This window comes from Artibeus jamaicensis, unplaced genomic scaffold (genome assembly GCF_021234435.1).
Source record: "Artibeus jamaicensis isolate MK-2021 breed Jamaican fruit bat unplaced genomic scaffold, CSHL_Jam_final contig_354, whole genome shotgun sequence".
Lineage (NCBI taxonomy): Eukaryota > Metazoa > Chordata > Mammalia > Chiroptera > Phyllostomidae > Artibeus > Artibeus jamaicensis.
Genome location: NW_026521803.1, coordinates 628,667 through 649,976, shown reverse-complemented (window position 1 = coordinate 649,976; position 21,310 = coordinate 628,667). Strand labels below are relative to the sequence as shown.

The window sequence follows — 21,310 nt, the reverse complement described above, 5'->3', positions numbered from 1 at the left end:
AGGAAGAGTCTCTTTGTATTGTGATAACAGTTGTGATTTCAATTGAATTTCAAAATTATAAAACAAGTTATTTAAAAGCATTTTAGGATTATCTATGTTTTAATGTTAACTGAATCTTTTCTCCCTTCCATTAAAATTGATAGTTGGAAGCGTGGGTCTACGAATTTCTGCCGTGTTCAACTGCCCTGCTTCTGACACTGAGGCGAGCCGGAGCCTCAGGGAGATGAAACACCGACCTTGCCATTCACAATCTCTAACCCAATGGCATCCACTTTGGCGCTGCTGATCCCCAGGAGGACTCCGTTCTCTGAGGAGGTGCGAAACTCAAGGGTGATGTTTACATCCGATCGGACTTTGTAGCCTTCTTTGACTGAAAAACACAAAGAGAGCTGGAGTTATGGGTGAGTTCCTTCAGGCCCAGGACGGCTCGGGCTTGGAGAGACACGCCCCGCCCCGCCCCTGCAGGGGGGCTGGACTGGCCCTACAGTGGGAGCCCTGACTGAGGTTCAGAAGACACGCTCTAGCTCCTTCTCTGGATCCAGCTCCACCATCAGCAAGTCACCTTTAATCTCTGAGTCTCCGTTTGCACATCTGTAAGGTGAAGTGATGCTTCTAAAGAAGACACACAGTCAGAAGGGCTAAGCCAGACTGGAGCCCAGGCAGGCACATCCTGTCATCTAGAGCCAGGTAAGGAAAAGCAAAAGGGGTTCCATCCAATATAATCCCTTCATCTTCTATACAAGAGCAGCCTGCTTTATTTTCACCTACCACGTGTAACATTTACTGAGTGTATTAGTCAGAATCTACATTAGGTTTTTTTAAAAAGTGAAAATTTAGTTGAATAATTTTTTTATCGGGGTGAATAAAAAAGCTGAGATAAATTGAGGACATTAGCAACAGAAGACAGTGTTACCATACCCAGGGTTGAAGGGAAAATGTGAGAAGGTGGCGTTGTGACCAGAACTTGCAAGAGGAGTGAAGGAGAGTCCTGCACTAGCTTTTCTCCTCCTCCCTCCTGCCCCCGTCTTCTACCAGAACCTTCCCGGAAGCCAGAGGGCAAAGGCGCTGGGACGGCAAGGAGAACAGGGTGGAGAGGAGCATGGCTCCGGTGCAAACAGGGAGTGAACCAGCAAATTAAGTGTCTGCAGTGAAAGGAGGAGGCGGTGTCAGATGCATCTGAAGGGCCAGTTCTAAGCTTTGAGGAATTTACATTCTAAGGCAATTTAGAGATTTAAATTTTCACTTCTAATTCATTAATATTTTCAACAATCTAAACGGACTTAATTTCATCAAATCTGACTTGCACTTGGCTGGCTGGTCTAAATATTGTATGCTGCTTATTTTTAACTCAAAGGCCTTTATTAACTTAGACAGTGAGAGCATGCCTTTCATAAACTTGGGGAGGGTAAAGATGACACTGGGACCACGTGCTGCCAGGAGCTGCACTGCCCCAGGGGCCGGGAGCCTTTGGCTGGACATCTGGGGGGCACAGAGTGAGAAGGCTTGCACCTTGGAAGTTGAGAAATCAAAATAAATGGTAACATTTAACTGGGTGTGGTCTTGTTGCAGCCTCATCCTGGGGGTCCTGCTCTGTCATGTAATTCTTGGGTCCGTATCATCTTAGAGGGCAGGTGGGTCCCCAAGATTTCTTTCGAGATGGTCGATAATACATACCAAGAGCTGCATATCCACTTCCTTCAAAGAAAGTTCCTTCTTGGGCCTCTGCATAGCACTTGGCTACTGCAGATGCCGAGACTGGGCTGTCCTTGTCCAGCTGCCTGCTGTTCACGGTCACCTCCCCGATGCAAGCAGGGACGCTGTGCGTGATCTAGACCGAATGACACGAGGGCGAGAGGTGGTGAGTACAAGGAGGGCAGGGCAAACTTCCGCTGTACTTCAACATTACCATTTGGTTTTTAAAATCTAATTGCCACAATACTTCACATGAATATCTAACTTAAAACTACTATGAAGTATCTTTACTAATAATGCGGTAAATGTGTTTTCTATTATCTTGATTAAATATCATAAAAATCAAGGCTGGGGAGTTTTCTAATCTGCAAATACAAATTCCCTGGGCTTTCCTGGATTTCACTGGGGCTAAGTAGCTGGGGAAAGAAATCCGCTCATTAACTAACAGGAAGGCTGGCTGGGCTTCAAGGGGAAGCCCCAGCACACAATCCAGGAATGTGGTTTGAAAGGATTGCATCTTGCAGCCAAACCCCAGGTTGAAAAATGAGACAATTTAAACATGAAAATGTTCCTTTAAAAATAAACACAATGGTGGTAAAGGCAAAATAGGCCCCATACGGAAAATGCCGCTTACAATTCCAGTGTTCCGGGACCTGTAATCAGAGGGAAGGCCTCCCAGGTACAACTTTCCTTCCACGTCCAAGGCAGTGCCATCTCCCACGGTGGTCACCATGGGGGACTCCTGGCCATCGACCGTCATGAAGCCCTTTCTTTTAAAGTACTCTGTCTTGACCTAGAGCAAAAGGAAAACATGCTTAATTTTTAAGGAATCTGAGAAAGCTTTAACAGGTGTGTGCTTGCAACTCTGTTCATTACAGCTGTAATAACCCAAATGACATCCTAAAGGATGTCTCCGAGTTTCACACAGCTGGTGCTGTGAAGGGACTGAGCCTGCTGGACGGGAAGCAGGGACTGGTGCTTGCTTTAGAAAACAGGTGTCCCAGAGTCCTGCTGATGAGGTAGTAGATGGCGTGCTCTTGGATTTGGCCCACTCAGACCATGGGTGGGCTTAGTGCACTTCTCATCAGGGTGACAACATTTTCGGTAGCTTTCATTCATTCCAGCAATGTTTGCTGAGTGCCTGTGAGGTGTCAGGCACTGGGATAGGCCCTGGGATATTTCAGGAAGATGCTTACATTCTGTTGGAGAGCTAGCAAATACAAGGCAAGCTAGGAATCCAAGAGAATGCTTTCACTGCAGTGGAATGGAGAGAACACAAGGAACAAGTGGAGTGAAACTTGGAGGGAGTGATCGGAAGCTTCCTGAGAGCATACCGTGTGCCACTTGCCATCGCTGAGCAGCGCAGGGTGAGAGACCTTGGTTCTTCCTTTGCCAAGGTCGAAGGTGAAGTGGAGGCGGCCCCCGTGCAGGTGCAGCGCAGCGTGATCCACCTGGTGCTGGTGAGCCATGTAGTAAATCAGACCGCTGGAGGCCAATGTTCGGACCCTTAGCTGAACTGAGAGCCTGGAGGATACAAGAGCTCAGCCCTCAGAAGGAAATAAGCTTTCACATTTACTTTTTAAAATAACTTCAAAGAGATAACCCAATAATTATTCTAACATTTATATTTAGCATTTCAAGAGAGTCACTCATTTACCCATCCATTCATTCAACGAATGGTTACTGCATGCCTGTATCTGCCAGGCACTAAGTCTGGAAGGCAGTGAACAAAGAGAAGTTCCCTTCTCCCATGAAATTAATACCAGGAATATGCCCAGAGTTAAGAGTAAGGTGGGAGGGGGCCGATGCTGGCTACATTAAGTTGTGAGGTAGGCAACTCTGGAAGACGGTATTTCAGTTGAGATCTGAATGACAGACTGGAGGATGCCCCACAAACCTCTGTAGGAATCTTCAACTAGGACCACATGGGAGGTGGCACCACACGGGGGTAGAGGGAAAGGTTGTGTCAGGTGTCCTCCCACATAAGGAAGGTGATGTCACTAATGCACACTGGGGTGGGAAAGGGGGGCTCCATACTCGTGGATGAGAACCTCTGGGAGGCCATATTTAGATTGTATTTTAAGTGCACTGGGAAGTCACAGGAGGGTTTTAAGAGGAGAAGTGAGCATGACTTGATTGATATCTTAAAAGAAAATTCTGATGTGAAGAACAAATTGAATGGGGCCAGGTGACAGCAGGCGTGGGACAGGTAGCTGTTAGTCAACAGAGGCCTGGTGGCCGCTTACACCAGGGAGGTGGTTGGGGATGCAGTGGAGGTGAACAAATGCATGAGATATCCTGGAAGAAGAAGCAGTAGGACTTGCAGATGGACTGCGTTTGGAAAGTGAAGAAAATAACCTCTGGTTTGGGCCTTGGGTAACCGTGTGTAGGGGGACAATGCCCAAAGACATGGCAGAGACCAGGAGAACAGGTTTGGGGGTGACTGTGAATTTCCATTTGGTGTATGTATTGAGGTTGAGGAGCCTGTCTCAATCCCTGGAGATGTGAAGACAGTTTACAACTCCTGGGTTTTAAGCAAAAGCCAGGGCTAGAGAGGTAAGTGTTGGCATATAGACACTGTATTCCCAAGCTGCCTAGAAAGAATTTGTGGAAGGGACCCTGGCCTTCACTGATGGAAGAAGACCCAGCAAAGCAGACTGAGCAGGGATGGGCAGGGAGAGAGCGGGAAATTAAGAGCATGTGGGACTTCCAGCCAAGATGGAGGTGTAGGTAGACATACTGTGCCTCCTCCCACAACCAAAATAAGGACAACAACAATTTAGAAACAAAATAACAACCATAACTGCCAGAAAATTGAACTGTATGGAAGTCGGACAACCAAGGAGATAAAATGGACACATTCATCTAGACCAGTAGGAGGGATGAAGTCAGGCAGCTGGATGGAGAGGGGTCATGGCACAAAAAGTGGTGGCACCAGGTGTGATAGCCACCTCAGGCATGCAAGATGGCAGCAGGTGGACCCCGGGCGCAGGGTGGCAACAGGCAGACCCAGGGAGGTGGCAATGGTGAAGCAAGTCAGTGCATGCAAGGTGGCTGACCGGGTGGTCCCACATTTGCACACAGATAAACCAGGCACAACTGGGGACCAAGACACACCCAGGGTCCCAGTGAGTGGAAATGAAGCCTCAAATCACCAACTGAAAACAACCATTGGGGTTGAGGTGCAGGGAGAGACTCCCAGCCTCACAGGAGTGTTTGCTGGAGAAACCCACAGGGTCCTACAATGTACACAAGCCCACCCACACAGGAATCAGCACCAGAAAGGCTCAGTTTGCTTGGGGGAAGTGGTGGAAGGGACTGAAATCCAACAGAAAGTAGAGCAAGTGCCATTGTTCCAGACCCCGCCCCTACATACAGCATCACAACACAGAGATGTGGGGTGCCCCACCCTGGTGAACACCTAAGGCTCTGCCCCTCATATGTAACAGGTGCAAACAGACCAAAAAAAAAATGGCCCAAACTGAAGAACAGATCAATTTCCAGAGCAAATACAACTAAGCAACAAAGAGATAGCCCACCTATCAGATGCACAGTTTAAAGCACTGGTAATCATGATGCTCACAGAATTGGTTCAATTTGGTCACAAATTAGATGAACAAATGAAGGCTATGCTAAGTGAAATAAAGGAAAATGCACAGGGAACCAATAGTGATATGGGAAGGAAACTGGGACTCAAATCAATGGAGTGGCCCAGAAGGAAGAAAGAAACAAACAGAAAAGAATGAAGAAACAAGAAGTCAAAATAATGAGGAGAGGCTTAGGAACCTCCAGGACATCTTTAAACGTTCCAGCATCCATAATAGGGGTACCAGAAGGGGAAGAGGAAGAGCAATGACTGGAAAAGTTATCTGAACAAATAATAAAGGAGAACTTCCCCTTTAACTTCCCAGAATCTGGCAAAGGAAATAGACTTCCAGGAAGTTCAGGAAGCTCAGAGAGTCCCAAAGGAGTTGGACCCAAGAAGGAACACACCAGGCACATCATCATTACTGTAGCCAAGATTAAAATGAAGGAGAGAATCCTAGAAGCAGCAAGAGGTAAGGGGACAGTAACCTACAAAGGAGTTCCCATCAGACTGTCAGTTGATTTCTCAAAAGAGACCTTACAGGCAAGAAGGGGCTGGAAAGAGGTATTCCAAGTCATGAAGACCAAAGACCTACAACCAAGATTGCTCTATCCAGCAAAGTTTTCATTTAGAATGGAAGGGCAGCTAAAGCGCTTCTCAGATAAGGTCAAGTTGAAGGAGTTTATCATCGCCAAGCCCTTATTTTATGAAATGTTAAAGGGACTTGTCTAAAAAAAAAGAAGATAAAAAACATGTACAGTAAAATGACAGCAAACTCACAATTACTAACAACCACACCTAAAACAAAAACAGAAACAAACTAAGCAAACAACTAGAATAGGAACAGAACCACAGAAATGGAGATCACATGGAGGGTTAGCAACAGGAGAGTGGGAAGAGGAGAGAGGGGGAGAAGGTACAGAGAATAAGTAGCATAGACGGTAGGTAGAGAATAGACAGGGAGAGGGCAAAAATAGTAGGGGAAATGTAGAAGATAAAGAACACCAACATATCAGAACACCAACAACCACAAATGCATGACACATGAACATCAACTAAAGGTGGGGAAGTGGGTGGGAGAGAGGGTGGAGCGGAGTGAAAGGGGGAAATGGGACAACTTTAATAGCATAATCAATAAAATATATTTAAAAAAGAGCATGTGGGCCTAGGATGTCAAGTGGCCGGGTGTGCAGGACATTGCTGAGGGCCCAGCAGAGGAGGCCCAACAGGATGTAGCCACAACAGGTCTCGGGACAGCTCTGGGCAGAGCAACAGAGGAGTGAGGGGAGGCTTACTGGGTGGGTAGGGGAGGAACTGAGAAACTGAGGAAAAGGCGCACAGCCACGTAAGACAACTCCTTCAAGAAATCTTACTGTGCAGTAGAACCAAGGCACCACGTGTGAGGGAATAGGGAGAGGTGCGAAGCCTTTGGAGTCTCTGTTTTAAAAGCTGGAAACTACTAGAGAGGAAATGGTACAGAAATAGCCTCTGGGGCCATAGTGCCCAGGTTGGAATCCTAGCTCTGCTGTGTGCCCCTGAGCAGACGACTTACCTTCCCTGTGCCTCATTTTCCTTGCCTATAAAATGGAGATCACAGGATAACTATGAGGACTAAGTCAGGGTTTGTGTGTGAAATACTGAAAGGCTCTGCTGCAATGTTGGCTCCTCTTGTTATCACCGATGATAAGAGGGGTGATAGTTCTGTCTCTGTGTCGATGGGAATTATATATGAAGGAGGGGGACTTGGAAGAAGTGGAAGGGTGGGGACAACGGCAGTGGATCGCTTCTTTGGGAGGTAGACAGATGAAGTTCTCTCTTCTCAATAAGGCAAGTCATCAGCTAGGGCATAGAGAGGGATGTATGAGTTATGAGATGAGAAGCTATGAAAAAAATTTAAAAATGTATTGGAGGAATGTGCTGGTTCCCCATATAGACTGGAGGTTCTCAGCCATGGCTTTAGCATCGTGGTAGGATGGAGACATGCATTTCTGCAGCCCTGACCACCAGCTTGGGTTCTGGCATGAATTAGACAAGCGTGGGTTTTATCTGTGGTCCCAGTACAAGAGATGAGAGTGTGAAGGGAGCCTGCAAAGGAACAGGAGAAATAATGGCAGCCATCCTCTGGGTCGAGGGTAAATTATGCTGTGGGGCTAGAGATAGAGGTGATGGTCATGAGAAAACATGAGGGCTCAGCAGTCTTCATGCAGGTGAGGAACTCCTGGGAGTAACAGAGTAGCCATGAGGAAGAGGTTGGTTACATAAGATGCTTAAAGCAAAGGGTTTGGAGGTGGAATAAATACTTATGAAGTAGGCAAGGGTATGGCCATGGGGAAAGCATGGCTGAGGAAAGAGGAGGAGAAGACCTCTGACAGCTTGGAGCCAGATGACTTGAAAGCTCAGGTGTTGGTTGGGTGGCTGTGAATTCATGGAGAATGATGGCAGGAGTGGTGGAAAAGAGACACTAAGCTAAGGTCTGAAGCTGATGGGGGGTTAAGGGCAAGAACAAGAAGTACAGGGCATGGCAGAGTCTGGAGATGTGAACTTCAGATCGGCTAGAGATTCAGAGGAGGAGAGAGGAGGGACGTGGGGTCTGAGGGACCTTGGCCAGCCTCAGGTGCTGAGATCTGTGGGATGTGTGCCAGTTTTGCCTAAGAAGCGTCCTTGGGGACAGGCAGGTGTGAGGGAGAGACTGAATGTGTAGACCAGCATCGTTGGACACCCCTTGATGATAAATCTAGGGGACTTTGGATTCCAGGAGTGAGGACTGGCTCAGAAGATGCCCCCGTGCTTCCCTACAAACACACACAGGGGCAGCGACCAGCCATCCTGTAGAAGGGGTGAGGCCAAAACTCAGGAAACCCAGTTAACCACCAAGTGAGCGTCTGAGCGGCGTGAAAGCTGCACACTCTGCCCTCTGCCTTCTCACTGCTGCCCTTCGGTTGCCAGTTGAGCACTCCATGATGAAATTTATAAAACTCCTTTGGAAAAGACCCACTGCAAAAGAATACGTCCATATTCATTAAGCAACAGGACACCTCAGAAGGGCTTTAGAACAATGCCTACCTCTTTCTGACAGCCAACTGATTGAAAGGCAGCACCAAATGGCTGCCTTGTGTGAGGCCAAACTGGTGAGCGTCGGGGACATACTCGGGGGCTCTGTCCACAGCACACTGCTGCTGCAAGAGATCCATGAGATGCTTAGCCCGGTGCAGCCGGGACCCCTACTCACATGGACACATCCTTCTATGAGGGAAACATCTCAGAAGCAATCATATCAGAACACCAACAACCACAAATGCATGTTTGCACTGATTTAATTCTCTCTGTTTTAAATCATTTACCGACTAGGCCTTCATCTCTCAGAGAAGACAATTAGAGCGTCTCAAGTGGTAAGGCCTTGCTGCCACCCCTCACTGTCCCCCTGGGTCAGAAGACGCCAGTCCTGCAGGAGCAGCTGCTGCACAGGCACTGGGGCACTGGGAGTGCCCACAGGGGACAGGCCCAGCAGAGTCTGACATCTCTAATTCCTCATGGACAGGAGAAGGTGAAGCCAAGAGCAGCCAACTGGAGGGGGCTCCCAGACCCCCAGGGCAGAGTGTGAAGAGGCAGAGAAGGTGCCCTGCACACACTGACCCCAGCCCAGGTGAGGTCTCGGGCTCCACTTCCCAGCTCGGGGTGGGCGGATGCTACTGGAGACCCGCCCTGAACTCGCAAACTGCCCTGCTCAGGAGATGCCTTCTGTGTGACTGTGCCATCACCTAAATGATTAGAGTGCATGCTTTCAGCCACGGAAACGGAGAAATCAGAAAAGGAAAGAGAAACTTAAAACTAACAATGACTGCCATTAAAAATATTTGGCTTTTTTTAGATGAATCAACTTCTCTTTTTTTTAAGCAACAGTATGTACAATGGCTTCCATTAAGCACTTGTTTTCATGTTTCTGACTAAATCGAAAGTGATCGAGAGCCTCACAGAAATCTGTCAGAAAGCTTGCTGTATGGCAGCCAAGTGCGTGTGTCTGAATGTTGTGACCTGCGGTCCGTGGAGGCCATGCCGTCTGTCAGTCTGCTGACGACCATGCCCTCCCTGTCCCTGCACTGCTTTTGATCGTAGGACGACACCTCTAACTGCATCCAGGCTCCTTTGAAAAGTAGCTTCCAGCTGGTTCTGCCATAGGAAGGCAGTGCCCGGAGACTGGAGAGCAAGTAGATGGAAGAATCAAGCGTTTCTCTCCACCTTGGAGCCCCCGCGGCCTCCCTGGCAGGGCCTGTCTTCACGCTTCTGTGTCCACCAGTCAGCTCGCTCCCTCAGCAGCCTCGTCTCCCACACTCGGCGGCACCACCTTCTCCCTTCTCCTCACTGCTCCGGTGTGCTCATTCAGCTGCCCCAACACCATGAAAGGGGGCCCGCATTTTAATTTCCTCTGGGCCATGCTCTTTGCCCTGACTGGACCTGACCCATACGATGTAAGAAAGCCCCTCTTACCGGACTGGGTAAAGGCCGCGGCTCGGGTGGGAGCTGGCCGTCCGCTCCATGGAGAGCCAGCTCAGGCCTTTCTGACAGCAAGCAAGTGTCCAGGTCCACTCGTTCATAGCCAAGTGCACGGGAGAAATCCAAAAGTCTAGATACAAACACAGTGTTTGCAAAATTAATTAAAATACTTGTACAAGCCAGCACATGAAATGATGTCATCTGATGATTGAACACTTAAAATCCACTAAAAAAACATTGATCTATTACTCTCAGAGTAACCAAGCTGACCATCTTTCACACTCACCAGAAGTACAGATATCCTTATATAGTTCCTTGTCAGAGGTTTCTGCCTGTCCCCCACCCCCAGCAGGCCCCCATGTTGTCCACCTGGCCATTCCCAAGCTGGATCAAATGAGGTCACCCTCCCGCAGCCCTGGGGCAGATTCTGCCCCACCGCAGGGGCAGATTCCATCCCTGGCTCTCACAGCACTGCACTGGCTGCAGGTAAACACTGATTCTTTCTCTCAGGTTTCCCTTTGCCAGGAAGTCATGAACTACACTTGTCACGCGTCTCTTTACCCTGAAGCCCATGCAGCACGTCCCCAGTCTGCACATACCGTACCAGCACACTCTGGGGACCTGTCCGTGAGCAGCACAGATTGGTTTCTGCCCTGCCGAGTTCCCAGACTCACAGCTTTCAGGAGCATCAAGATGCTTAGTCAATTAATTAATAAGAAGTCAATTGGGTAAATAAATATATCGAGGGTAAAAATAACTAAATCTAGGGTCTGACATAATAATTGTGTTGAAATCCAGTGCAATATTTTACTTGTGTAAATTTCAAGGACTCCTAAGGGGTTCTTTCACAAAGAAGGACACTGAGCCCATGACAGATCCAAGCCCTTGCTCAAGGTCACAGGGCAAGTCAAGAGGGGAACCTGAGTCTGTTGATACTCAGTGCAGGGAACAGAGACTTCCAGTTCCTAATCAGGCAGCAACTGTTTCAGGAAGAGCCATTAATAATCAGGAGCCACAAATAGCCCAGTTGTAAAGGTTCCTTTAAATCAGTGAGCTCCAGACAACAAGAAACTTTCATCAAAAAACCTCTACATTCACTCAAGTGCAAGCCAAAAATATATTTGATCTCTGCTGTTTATTGATAGTCCTAAAGGAACTAAGGTTATGATTTTCTTTTTATATGTGATGACCAGACCTATCCGTCATTTTGATTCAATAAAATACATTTGGGAGACTTTCAGGATAGAACAATGGGGTTCACCTCAGGAACTTGTAGAATGGTAGGCAATTTCAAACAACAAAATTAGATGGCAGATTGGTGTCAGTCCTTGGCACTGAAAGATTCAGAAGTCAAAACCATGCTGAGAGAACAGTTACACTTACTCCATGTTAAAGACGAGGTTTCTGATGCAGCCATGGAATGATCTCCTCATCCTGAGCATGACTGTCCCCTCGCCCTCCGGGATCCCCCCTACGTACAGGCTGGACACATTTATTGTTGTGCTTTCCATGGATGGGTCCAAGTTCATTCCTACAGGATTAGTCTCATCCAGTTGGACAGTGATAATTCTAAAAGGTCGAAGGGGAAAATTTTTAAAAATGATTTTAAATATAATAAAACATAGCTATCTATTTTAATACATAATTCCACAAGTACTTACTCAATAATGAAAATTCCCTGAAAATAAGTTTTAACATGACATTTTGTATCTATAAAGGGTGAATCTTAAAGACTAAAAGCTACAATTGAGCATTCTCCAAAAATAAATGGGATGTTATTGAGTATTATTAAATTCAATTGTTTTTGGAGGGTATTTTTTTTGCTTCTTTAACTGTAGTAAAATGTCCAGTGGGCTTTAAAAACATCTGGTCTATAGTTTTGAAGAAAAATATACAGGAATGTTGATATATCTTATTTTTCACATCTTACAATTTACTATTTTACCATTTACTATTTAGTATTCATATACTGCTAATGTTTACTAATACTATATGCCACAAAATTAATCTGATGTAAAGATAACTTATACTGGACATCAAAAAAGAGAGCTTAGGTTGTTTAATTATGAAAATCCTATAAATAGCTTATGAAAAAGCACATAAAATAATACCTAAGGAGGTACCCTAGAAAGGTTATGGAATTATTTTAGATCTGTAAAGACTCTGACTGCTAATGATGTCATAGTAATCATCCCAGTCATTCAGACAAGAGCACCATGACAGGGACCCTAGTGGGGAACCTCCCCGAGGTCCCCTGCCCCCGTGACACAGGTACCTCCCGCTCCTCATCAAGGAGATGGAATGCTCTTGCCCGTCGCTGTAAGTGCCCACGGGGGCCTGCAGGAGAGCTCTTCTCAGGCCTGCGCCATCCCCAGAATTAACATGCACTTCAACGTTGCCTTCAATGAGCATGATGGAGAAGAAGGGCTGGAAAGATCGCATAAAGATTTCCATGGGAAGAAAATTACTATATGATTTTTAAAATTATCATCTTATGATGACAATATGGGAATATTAGCACCAAGTGAGCAATTTCTCAAAAATATCACCATCTACAACAACCATTTAAAATTTTGTATATTACTTTCTGTTCTCTATTCATATATTTTATATTCTTATGTTATTATCACTAACGATCAAAGATTTGCATTTATATAGTCTTCATGCTTATTATTTATTGCCACATTATGTACCAACAAATAGATACATTGTAAGCCATTAATCTGTTTCTTCTTCCAGTGTTGTTGAGATGTAATTCACACATAACATTGTATTAGTTTAAGGTGTACGACATAATGATTTGATAGACATAGCTACTGCATAATGATTACACTAAGGTTAGTTAACATACATGTCTCAGCTATTATAAATAATGCTATGGTAAACATGAGTGTGCAGCTATCTTTTTCAGATAAGTGGTTTCATTTCCTTTAGCTATATATCCAGAAGTGGAATTGCTGGATCATACTGTAGTTCTACTTTTAATTTTTTTGAGAAATTTCCATACTGTTTTTTATAGTGGCTGCACCAATCTATTCCCCCACCAAGAATGCGGAAGGGTTACATTTTCTCCACATCCTCGCCAACACTCGTTATTTCTTGTCTTTTAGATGCTGTCCACTTTAACAGGTGTGAGGTGCCACGTCACTGTGGCATCTGGACCTATTCCTTTATTGTTAAAAATTTAGGTAGTTTATATATAACTAAAAAAAAGATTTTATTTATTTTTAGAGAGGGGGAAGGGATAGAGAAAGAAAGGAAAGAAATGTCAATGTGTGAGAGAAACATTGATTGGTTGCCTCTCGCATGCTCCCAGCTGGGGACTTGGCCAGCAACCCACGCATGTGCCCTGACCGGGAATTGAAGCAGGGACTTTAAGGTTCTGATGATGTCCTACCCACTGAACTACATCGGTCAGGGCTGTACATAAGTTTTAATAGCCATACATAATGAACGTGGAACTTATTTTGCTTGTGAAATTGTTTTTAATATTTATAAAAGTGGGGTTAAAGAGCTGAAGGGTTTTAAATATTTAAATCTCTTAAAACGTTTTGTGTCACATTGAGAAGAGGTCCCCCGAGAGGTCCCCCGGCAGAACTGCGAGCACCGGGTGGCAGCATGCCTTTCCGCTGACTGAGCAGCAGACTTTGTTCTGCAAGTGGTCCGATAAGCACTGGTGGAGGAAAGCAGTCTGACGGTTCCTCAGAAAGTCAAACATACCATTGTTACAGGACCCAGCTGTTTCACTCCTGGGTACACACCCAAAAGCAATGACAAGAAGTACTCAAAACAAGGTCGTACGTGACTATCCAGAGCAGCACTGTTCATAATAGCCAAAAGGCAGTAACAACCCCAAATGTTCATCAATGAATTAGTATAAACAAATTACATGATGTACACACAGTAGAATGTTAATTAGTTATGAAAAGAAGTACTGATGCGTGCTATAATGTGAATGAACACTGAAGGTCACATGCTGTATGAGTCCATTTATATGAAACTGTTCCAGAACATACAGATCACTCACAGATACAGAAAGAACATTGGTGGTTCCCTGGGGCAGGGAGGGGGAGCGGAAAGTGGCTGTTTAATATTTTTGGTGACGCAAATGTCTTGGAACTAGATAGTGGAGGTGGCCTCACAACACTGAGAGAGCTCTAAATGCCACAGTTGTTCACTTTGAGACAGTTTCTTTTATGCTATGTGAATTCCACCTCAACAGGGAAGAAGACTGTTGGAGCCCATAAACCAATCTGTCATTGTTAGCCCTTCATCAAGAGTCCCGTGAGGTATTTGAGGTTTTCGGACTGGTGTTTCAGTCCTTGCTTGGACACACGAATGGTAGCTGTGAGCCGCGGCAGGTCAGCCAGGCTCTCTGAACCCATTTCTCCTGCAGCAAAAATATTGGCAGAGGAAGCCGCATTCACTCTGCAGAGTGGTTGTGACCATTGCACAGCGGTGTCTGTTAAATGTCTTCCACAGCAGAGGACAGTGCCCTGTAAACTGCAGTCACATTGCCTCTACTCATCAAGAAAAACACATCAGCATTTGTGCAGTTTCTTTAGATTACGTGCCATATGCAAGTTTGAGCAGAGGAAAGGATAAATACCACCTATGCTATTGAAATGAACTATTAATATGGAAAACCATTAATTTTTCTCTCTTCTCTTACTGCTGGTCTATGTGCTTATCACAGGTTACCTTTCTCTTTATGCTCCTTTCCATCTGTAGTAACAGGTAAACAAAATCCTGCTTCACGGAGCAGCATACTACATAACTACAGAATTTGAGATCTTGCTGTTGTAGCCTTAGAATGAAGACTAACAACCATAATAGGTAGAAGAAAATGCAGAAGTGCTATCTGAATGAGTTTTAAAAGAATTAGAAGTAGACAGCAAGTATTTTTCTTTTCAGTAGCCAGACAAGGAACATGGATTATGCAACACAAAGAAATTGCTGACTCATCCGGGAAAAACACTCAGCTATAGTCACCTGCACTCACTAAAAAACGCATGCCCATAAAGAATTAACGTTTACAACTAAGTCATTTTCCATTCAGTTTTTCCCGACGTCTTTTTCTTCCTAAACTCAGGACCTGCTAGCATTTGAACTACTCACCCTATGGGCTTGTTGATTCCTCCCACGCCTGCCTAAGGCAGCCAGGATGATGCCACTGCTATTCATGGTGGCAAATGTTGCCAACAATTCTGATTCTGGTGACAAAGACTTGGGTGGCAACTCAATATGGCCGCCTTTCAAGAAGCTAGCACTCCGGATAGGCTGGTCACAAAGGAAAGGAAAAGTGCAGTCAGGTCGCTCAGTATGCAGAGCCTCCCACGGTGCAGGGACCACCGCCCTCCCCGTCAGCTCTTTCCTATTCCCCACATGGCTTTAGATTTTATTACTCTACTAGGTTGGTAAATCAGTGGGCATTTATACAAACTTATTCTAATATTGATAAAATGCTTTCCACCTCCAGTATACAGCCTTTTCTGACTCCATAGGAATTTCTGAGTAAATCAAAGGTCGATCTGGATATTTCCAGGTTTTTGATGCAGCCCACGTAGCTTTTGCTGGTGACACCTTTCCTGTAGGGAAGGGCATGAGAACAAGGATTATGACTCCGTTTTTGAAAGAAGGAATACAAATGGACCGATAAATAAGAAAGATCTGTTTCCAAGTGTCCTTCTGCAGAAATGTTTAGGTCTCCCTTTAAGAACGCTAATGATGGTAAGAACTTCAGGTCTCCAAAAAATGCTCTCTTTAGGGCTAAGAAAGGGATTGAATTTTGTGGGATTGACTATTTGGATGGCTACCTGTAAAAAATATGTTTGATATTTCAAGGGAAACTATTATAGTCATTACAATTTCAACATACTAAAACACAAGCCAATAAAAAATCAGTATTGGCATGAGGAAATTATAGTGCAGGGATTATAATCCAGTCTGCAAGAGATAGGACGTTTGCGTCCGTGGGGTCAAGGACAGGCAACGTAATTTCCTAAGACAGCACGGCTAGAGAAGGCTTGGTTTTTGTCCACACTGCATACTCACGAACTTAGTCCTGAATGAAATAATGGAATTCGGTGAAGTCTGGGATTATTCACAAGCCTATTTGTAGACTCCAAGCCAATATCATATTTTTCTTAACAGAAGCTGCCACACTGCTGTGGTGAGTGGGGTGAGGCTATAATGTGGTCAGGCTCTCCTTTCCAAAATAGGGATAATACTAAGTTATACTCTTAAATGTTAGCTAGGAACATGGTTTTCTGTTAGAGTCACATCTCATGTTCCTTTCTCTCTGTGTGGAGCAATGAGCTGTGAATCACTAAACAACTCTATGATTTAGGACAAATCTCAATGTTTCTTCCCTTGTAGATAAGAGGCTGACCTTCTGATACCTGAGTCCTTTCTGGAGTGAGTCTGTGATTTGGGATGTCTTCCTAGAAAAGGGGCTCTGTCCTTTTCTCTGATGCCTACACTCTGTGCTATTTGGGCAAAGCACACATGAACTTGCTGCTGCAGGAACGTCCACAGCACACCATGGCAGGGGGTGATCTCTGGAATCAGGGATTAGGAGACAGGCTTCCAGTGCTGGCTCCGTCTTGGTGGAGGGGTAAGACCTGGGGCACATGTGACCAATTCCCAGAAATTTAAATGTATTCATTTTTAAGACCAGGGAAGGGGAGGGGTGACTGTGGTTATAAACTATGTTCCTTGAAACTTTCATAAACTTCCAGCAAAAAGTGGGCCTGGGTTGCTCAGCCCATAGCAGCTGGAGTGGCTGATCTTCTGTGCCACATGTGGGGATTCTGTGCAGGGACTCGGCCTGAGGCAGCGTACTGCTTGCAAATGTGCATTTGAAAGCCTCTGGCTGGGTGACTCAGTGTGGACTTTCGATAACTCCTCTCCCTAGAAGCGATCTTGCTTTGACTGTAGGCCTTTTGTATATGACTTTAAAAAAAGTTGGGGCTTAATTTTTCTAATCAAAAGCTATAAAACTGAGGACCATGGGCCACAGAAAGTTTGTGTGAACTATTAAAGTCACAAAGTTAAACATGGATCGGTGTTATAAAAGAATTTCATTGCTTCTCTTCTCTGCCATCTTTCATCCAACTTCCTGATGCTGCTTTTTCTACTTTTATATATATTATTCACATTAATCACATAAAAGAGGATCCAGATAAGTCTGCAGAAGCATGATTTTGTATGTGTGTGCCTAGAAAGAGATTCTACTACTCTACCAGAGAGGAGAATGACTTGTGATGGAAAGCGGGGTCTCCAAATATTACACAGTAACCATTTTTAGATGTTCTAAAGGCAATAAATATAAAATCATTAATTTGACTACAGAAGGCTTTCTTCAATTCTCAATTAATATGGCATAGAGTGGTTTGAATCAAAGCAGATGTTATGATAAATTATGTCCTTCCCCAAAGATGCTGATGTTCTAACCCTCAGCATCTGTGAATATGACCTTACTTGGAAATAGATTTTTCACAAATGTAATCAAGTTAAGATGCAGTCATTAGAGTAGGTCTTAATCCAGTGTGACTGGTGTCCTTATGAAGAGGGAAAAGTTGGACACATACACAGAGGGACACATACATAGAGAGACATACACAGAGGGAAGACAACATGTGCTCACAGAGAGAATGTCATCTACGTGCTGTGGAAAGCCTCGCGGTACCAGAGGCTAAGACAGAGGCATGGCAAAGATTCTTCTCACAGCCCTCAGGAGGAAGCAACTGTGCTGACACCTTGGTTTTGGACTTGTAGCCTTCTGACTGGTGAGAGAATGCATTTCTGCTATTTAAGCCGCCCAGTTTGCGTACCTGTTTATGGCAGCCCTGGGAAACTAGTAGAGTAACCACTATAGTATAGCTGGTTGGTAACTAAGGAAATTGGGTACTGTGGTGTCATACCTTGCAAGTCCTGACCTGGGTAATCCACCCACATAAATTGGATCCTTATCAAGACGGTTGAGGTCAGAAGATGCTCCTGGGGCTTCCCCTTGCTTGGTTTCCTTGTAACTGGTGTTATAAGCATCAGTGACTGCTAGGAGTCCTGAAGGATCGAAAAGAATAGACAATAGGATAAAAATCACTTGCTACAAAGAGTAAAACACAAACTTCTGCAAACAAAGTTCATTTATAAAGACACGTTCTTTTACATTCTGCCATTTTCACCAGCGAATGTTCTTAACTATTAACTAAAAATCCTCTGTACAAAAGTCAGTAAATCCAGAAAGTAAGTAGAATTGATTTAATTCTTGATTCCAATTGAACCCTTAATGTTAAATAATACATTTGTTAGCAGTCTATGAATTAAATATTTCTCTGGAAAAATATGAATCCTGATGCTTAGTATTCCAAATAATGTGATGGCTTTCAATGAGAATAGCACCCAGAAAGCTAAAGTCAGTGAAGACCACAAATTTTGGAAAGACTTCTATTCTTGTGAGGGCAACCAATACCCAGTCCATTCAGCTGTGATTACCTTGCTTCCGGTTTCGCTGGAAGGCGATTTTGTACCAGGTTCCATTGTTGTAACGTTGGTCTGTAACAAGGGCAAGAGGCCCTGAACCCAGGTCAATTGTAACTTTAACTCTGCCTTGGACCAGCTCGATGGATAAAAAGTCTTTCTGTAAAGAAGAAAAAGTTGTTACCCATGGCCACACTGTTATCACAAGGTTTTCTTCCCCTTCACACTGGGGACGGCAGAAAGTTTCTGAAGTCAAACTAAGAAAGCTGGACCTGGCCCAACAGCCAGAGGCCGATGCTATGAAACTAAATGGACACTACACAGATATGAGATAAACTCATTATTAGCAAAACCTACAAGTCAGTAGAAGGTACGGAACCTCTCTGTATCTATTTCATGGAGACTGACAAATGGACTAGTTCTAAAATAAAACTAGACGATTGAGAGAAATCACCAATACATGAGATAGAAAAATGGAAACATGAAATTCTAGTGAATGAATTTCAAATAAGGCCACAGTGGTAAGAGTGAATGTGGAATAAGACATTATTTAAGCTCAAAATTTAAGAGTAAATGTTTGATTGATATCTATAATGATGGGAAATCTATCTTCTACTGGGTGCTCTTCTAAAGATTCTTTAATAAATTTGTATTAATATAACAAATAAAATGGGGCCATATTATGGCATATATATATATATATACGTATATATGTATGTATAATTAGTATATGCTAATGAAATACTCATTAAACATAAATGTCCTCATAACAACCTAACTGTGCACACCCAGCAGGGCCAAGTGCCCCATAAGGAGTCTTACGGTGCCGTTCGAAGCGAGGTAGAGAAGAAGCCCATTCGTTGAAAAGGTACTAAAAAGCATAATTATGTGTGTCACAGTAGCCCGAAGTGTCTTCTCCACGACAGAATACCCACTCCCATCAAAATGGAAGGAAGAGTCTTCATTCTGGGGGCTGCAAAACAGAGCAGGTGACATACAATCCCCTCTCAGAAAGGTAATTCAATAGAAGCAATGACAGTTACCGAGTCCTCCCTCACAAAAGTCATGGTGGCACTATTATTTCCGTAATGTGATAACAAGTGTTAATTATAATGTCTTAAAATATGTTTGTCATGAGATTATGTAACGCAAATGTCCATTTGCTTTATAAGGAAAAGAAAGTTAATGTAGGCAGTATTTACTGTAATAACAAATTTCATCAAAAGATGAATAAGTGCTATAAATACTTCTACTTATTGACTAGATTTGTTTGTTTTAATTTCCTTTACTATAACTGTTCTTTGTTAATTTCAGTGCTGTTAATTTCAGAATTTTTATATTGGCATTTATCAACCTCTGTTGATTTTAACTGTTAAATTAATGAAAACTTGAATCACAGTGGAAAATAAATATGTATCACTGTATCGGAAGAAGCACTAAAAAATAGGCAAAGAAAGCCTCAAAACTCTGCAGGATGAGCTTATGACAGAGTTATGCAAAGTGGACCGCCACGTTCCTCACATCAGTGTGCTTCTGGTCTTTCCGGGGCCTCAAAAGGCTGACTTGACATAATGTAAAAATAACCAAAAACCATTAAATTACAAAGTAAGTTCATCTGGAACATATCATTATTATGTTTAAAAATACTTTTCTAGAATCTCCTAGGGCCTGAGATTGGGTGAAACTTGGATTGGGTGTTTTGGAGGGCAGGATTTGAATTTTTCCCGGATGAAGGTGTATAATAACTCAACTCAGTGCCACATCTTTAAGCAGGACAGAATAACCACACAGCAAAACTGTTTCCACTAACAAACAAACAAAGCAAACTGAAACAAAACAAAAAGGAACGGTGCTTCGTGAAACTTGAGATTGTGTTTATTGCTTCTGCAGTCTAACTTTTTCTAAAAATTTCTGTCTTGCTCTTTTAGGAAATATAACTTAAAGGAAATGCACTCTGCATAAACTCTTAAACTACGGCTTAATTCTCAATTCTTTTTTTTGTTGTTGTTGTTAAACATTAATACACTTATTTTTTTCTTTCCAGTCCAAAGAACACCAAATAAAAAAGCAGTTTCGGGACACCTGCAGAATCCAAACCAGACAGCACAAAGCATTAAGAAATCACCGCTGGAGACCACACCAAAGTGAGCACAGGCTGCTCTCAGACGGCTGGAGGAAGAGCAGACGCAAGAGTCAGCCATCTTGGCTGAGTGGTGTGACCACGGCATTACTGGAATGCTGTCCACACAATACATGGGTTTGTTTATTTAGGCAAAACAATGTAGTACCCCCCATCCTTCTACCACCTGAACAAAATCCCAGCAATTAAAATACTAGATGGAAGTGACAGCTCGTCTGCAACTTGGGAAAATGGTGGTGGTGGTCCGTATTCTTCCGGCTCTCAGCATTGGAAGCACACACAGTGTGTGTAGAATTCTCATTGGTCCATTTAGACAGAGAGTTCTAAATAGGCTCTTTGCTGGTGCCTCTTAGGTGTTTAGTGCATATCCTAAAAGCTTATCAAATTAGAGCTGCAGCTTTATTAAGCAGTGGACAAAAAGTAGTACTATATTGGGAATGCAAATGGTCACATTTGAGTGCTAATATAAAATATTTTCTATGTAAGATTTTTGGCTTAATTCTCTATTCTTAATGCTTTTTTAAAATCGAGAATACTTTTTATTGTACAGCTATCAGATACACAACAATGAATGTGGGAACACTTACAGGCCTATAGAGTTCAATTTCAAATCTCCACGGCGCCCCACGCACTGTACTGCACACTCCTGCTTGGGGTCAGCCCAGCAGAAATGAGACACCAAGTTATTGCTTTGTGAGCAGAGAGCTTCAATTAAAGAGAATCTTTCACATCAGGAACAGGGAGCCAAGGATCTTAATTCCTAACCCTGTGTGCGTATGAATAAAACCTAAGGATGTTTAGATGACCCTATCACCTTTAAAAGTTATTAAAAAGAAACTCCATTCTCAAAAAGTCATTAAGAAGTGCCCCATATTTACAGACCCGATTACGTGATGCATAAATAAATTCTGTACACT

General features: G+C 43.8%; 1 protein-coding gene and 1 long non-coding RNA gene across 2 annotated transcripts in view; one reads left to right on the top strand and one right to left on the bottom strand.

The window, feature by feature from the left end:
• Window positions 1-21,310, bottom strand: part of LAMA1 (laminin subunit alpha 1) — a 163,357-nt gene that overhangs the window by 3,299 nt on the left and 138,748 nt on the right. Inside the window, exons 49-61 of the mRNA XM_037125856.2 lie at window positions 19,076-19,226; window positions 18,269-18,413; window positions 17,695-17,836; window positions 15,243-15,357; window positions 14,888-15,049; window positions 12,045-12,196; window positions 11,153-11,338; window positions 9,764-9,899; window positions 8,342-8,454; window positions 3,027-3,216; window positions 2,327-2,485; window positions 1,675-1,828; window positions 237-370 (exon numbers count right to left, since the gene is read on the bottom strand). Of these exons, the coding sequence (XP_036981751.2) occupies window positions 237-370; window positions 1,675-1,828; window positions 2,327-2,485; window positions 3,027-3,216; window positions 8,342-8,454; window positions 9,764-9,899; window positions 11,153-11,338; window positions 12,045-12,196; window positions 14,888-15,049; window positions 15,243-15,357; window positions 17,695-17,836; window positions 18,269-18,413; window positions 19,076-19,226 (1,939 nt within the window). The remainder of the gene's footprint in view (window positions 1-236; window positions 371-1,674; window positions 1,829-2,326; window positions 2,486-3,026; window positions 3,217-8,341; window positions 8,455-9,763; window positions 9,900-11,152; window positions 11,339-12,044; window positions 12,197-14,887; window positions 15,050-15,242; window positions 15,358-17,694; window positions 17,837-18,268; window positions 18,414-19,075; window positions 19,227-21,310) is intronic.
• Window positions 360-20,878, top strand: LOC119034745 (uncharacterized). Its single transcript, XR_005079619.2, has 2 exons — window positions 360-687; window positions 20,298-20,878. It is a non-coding gene; the product is annotated as an uncharacterized LOC119034745 (long non-coding RNA).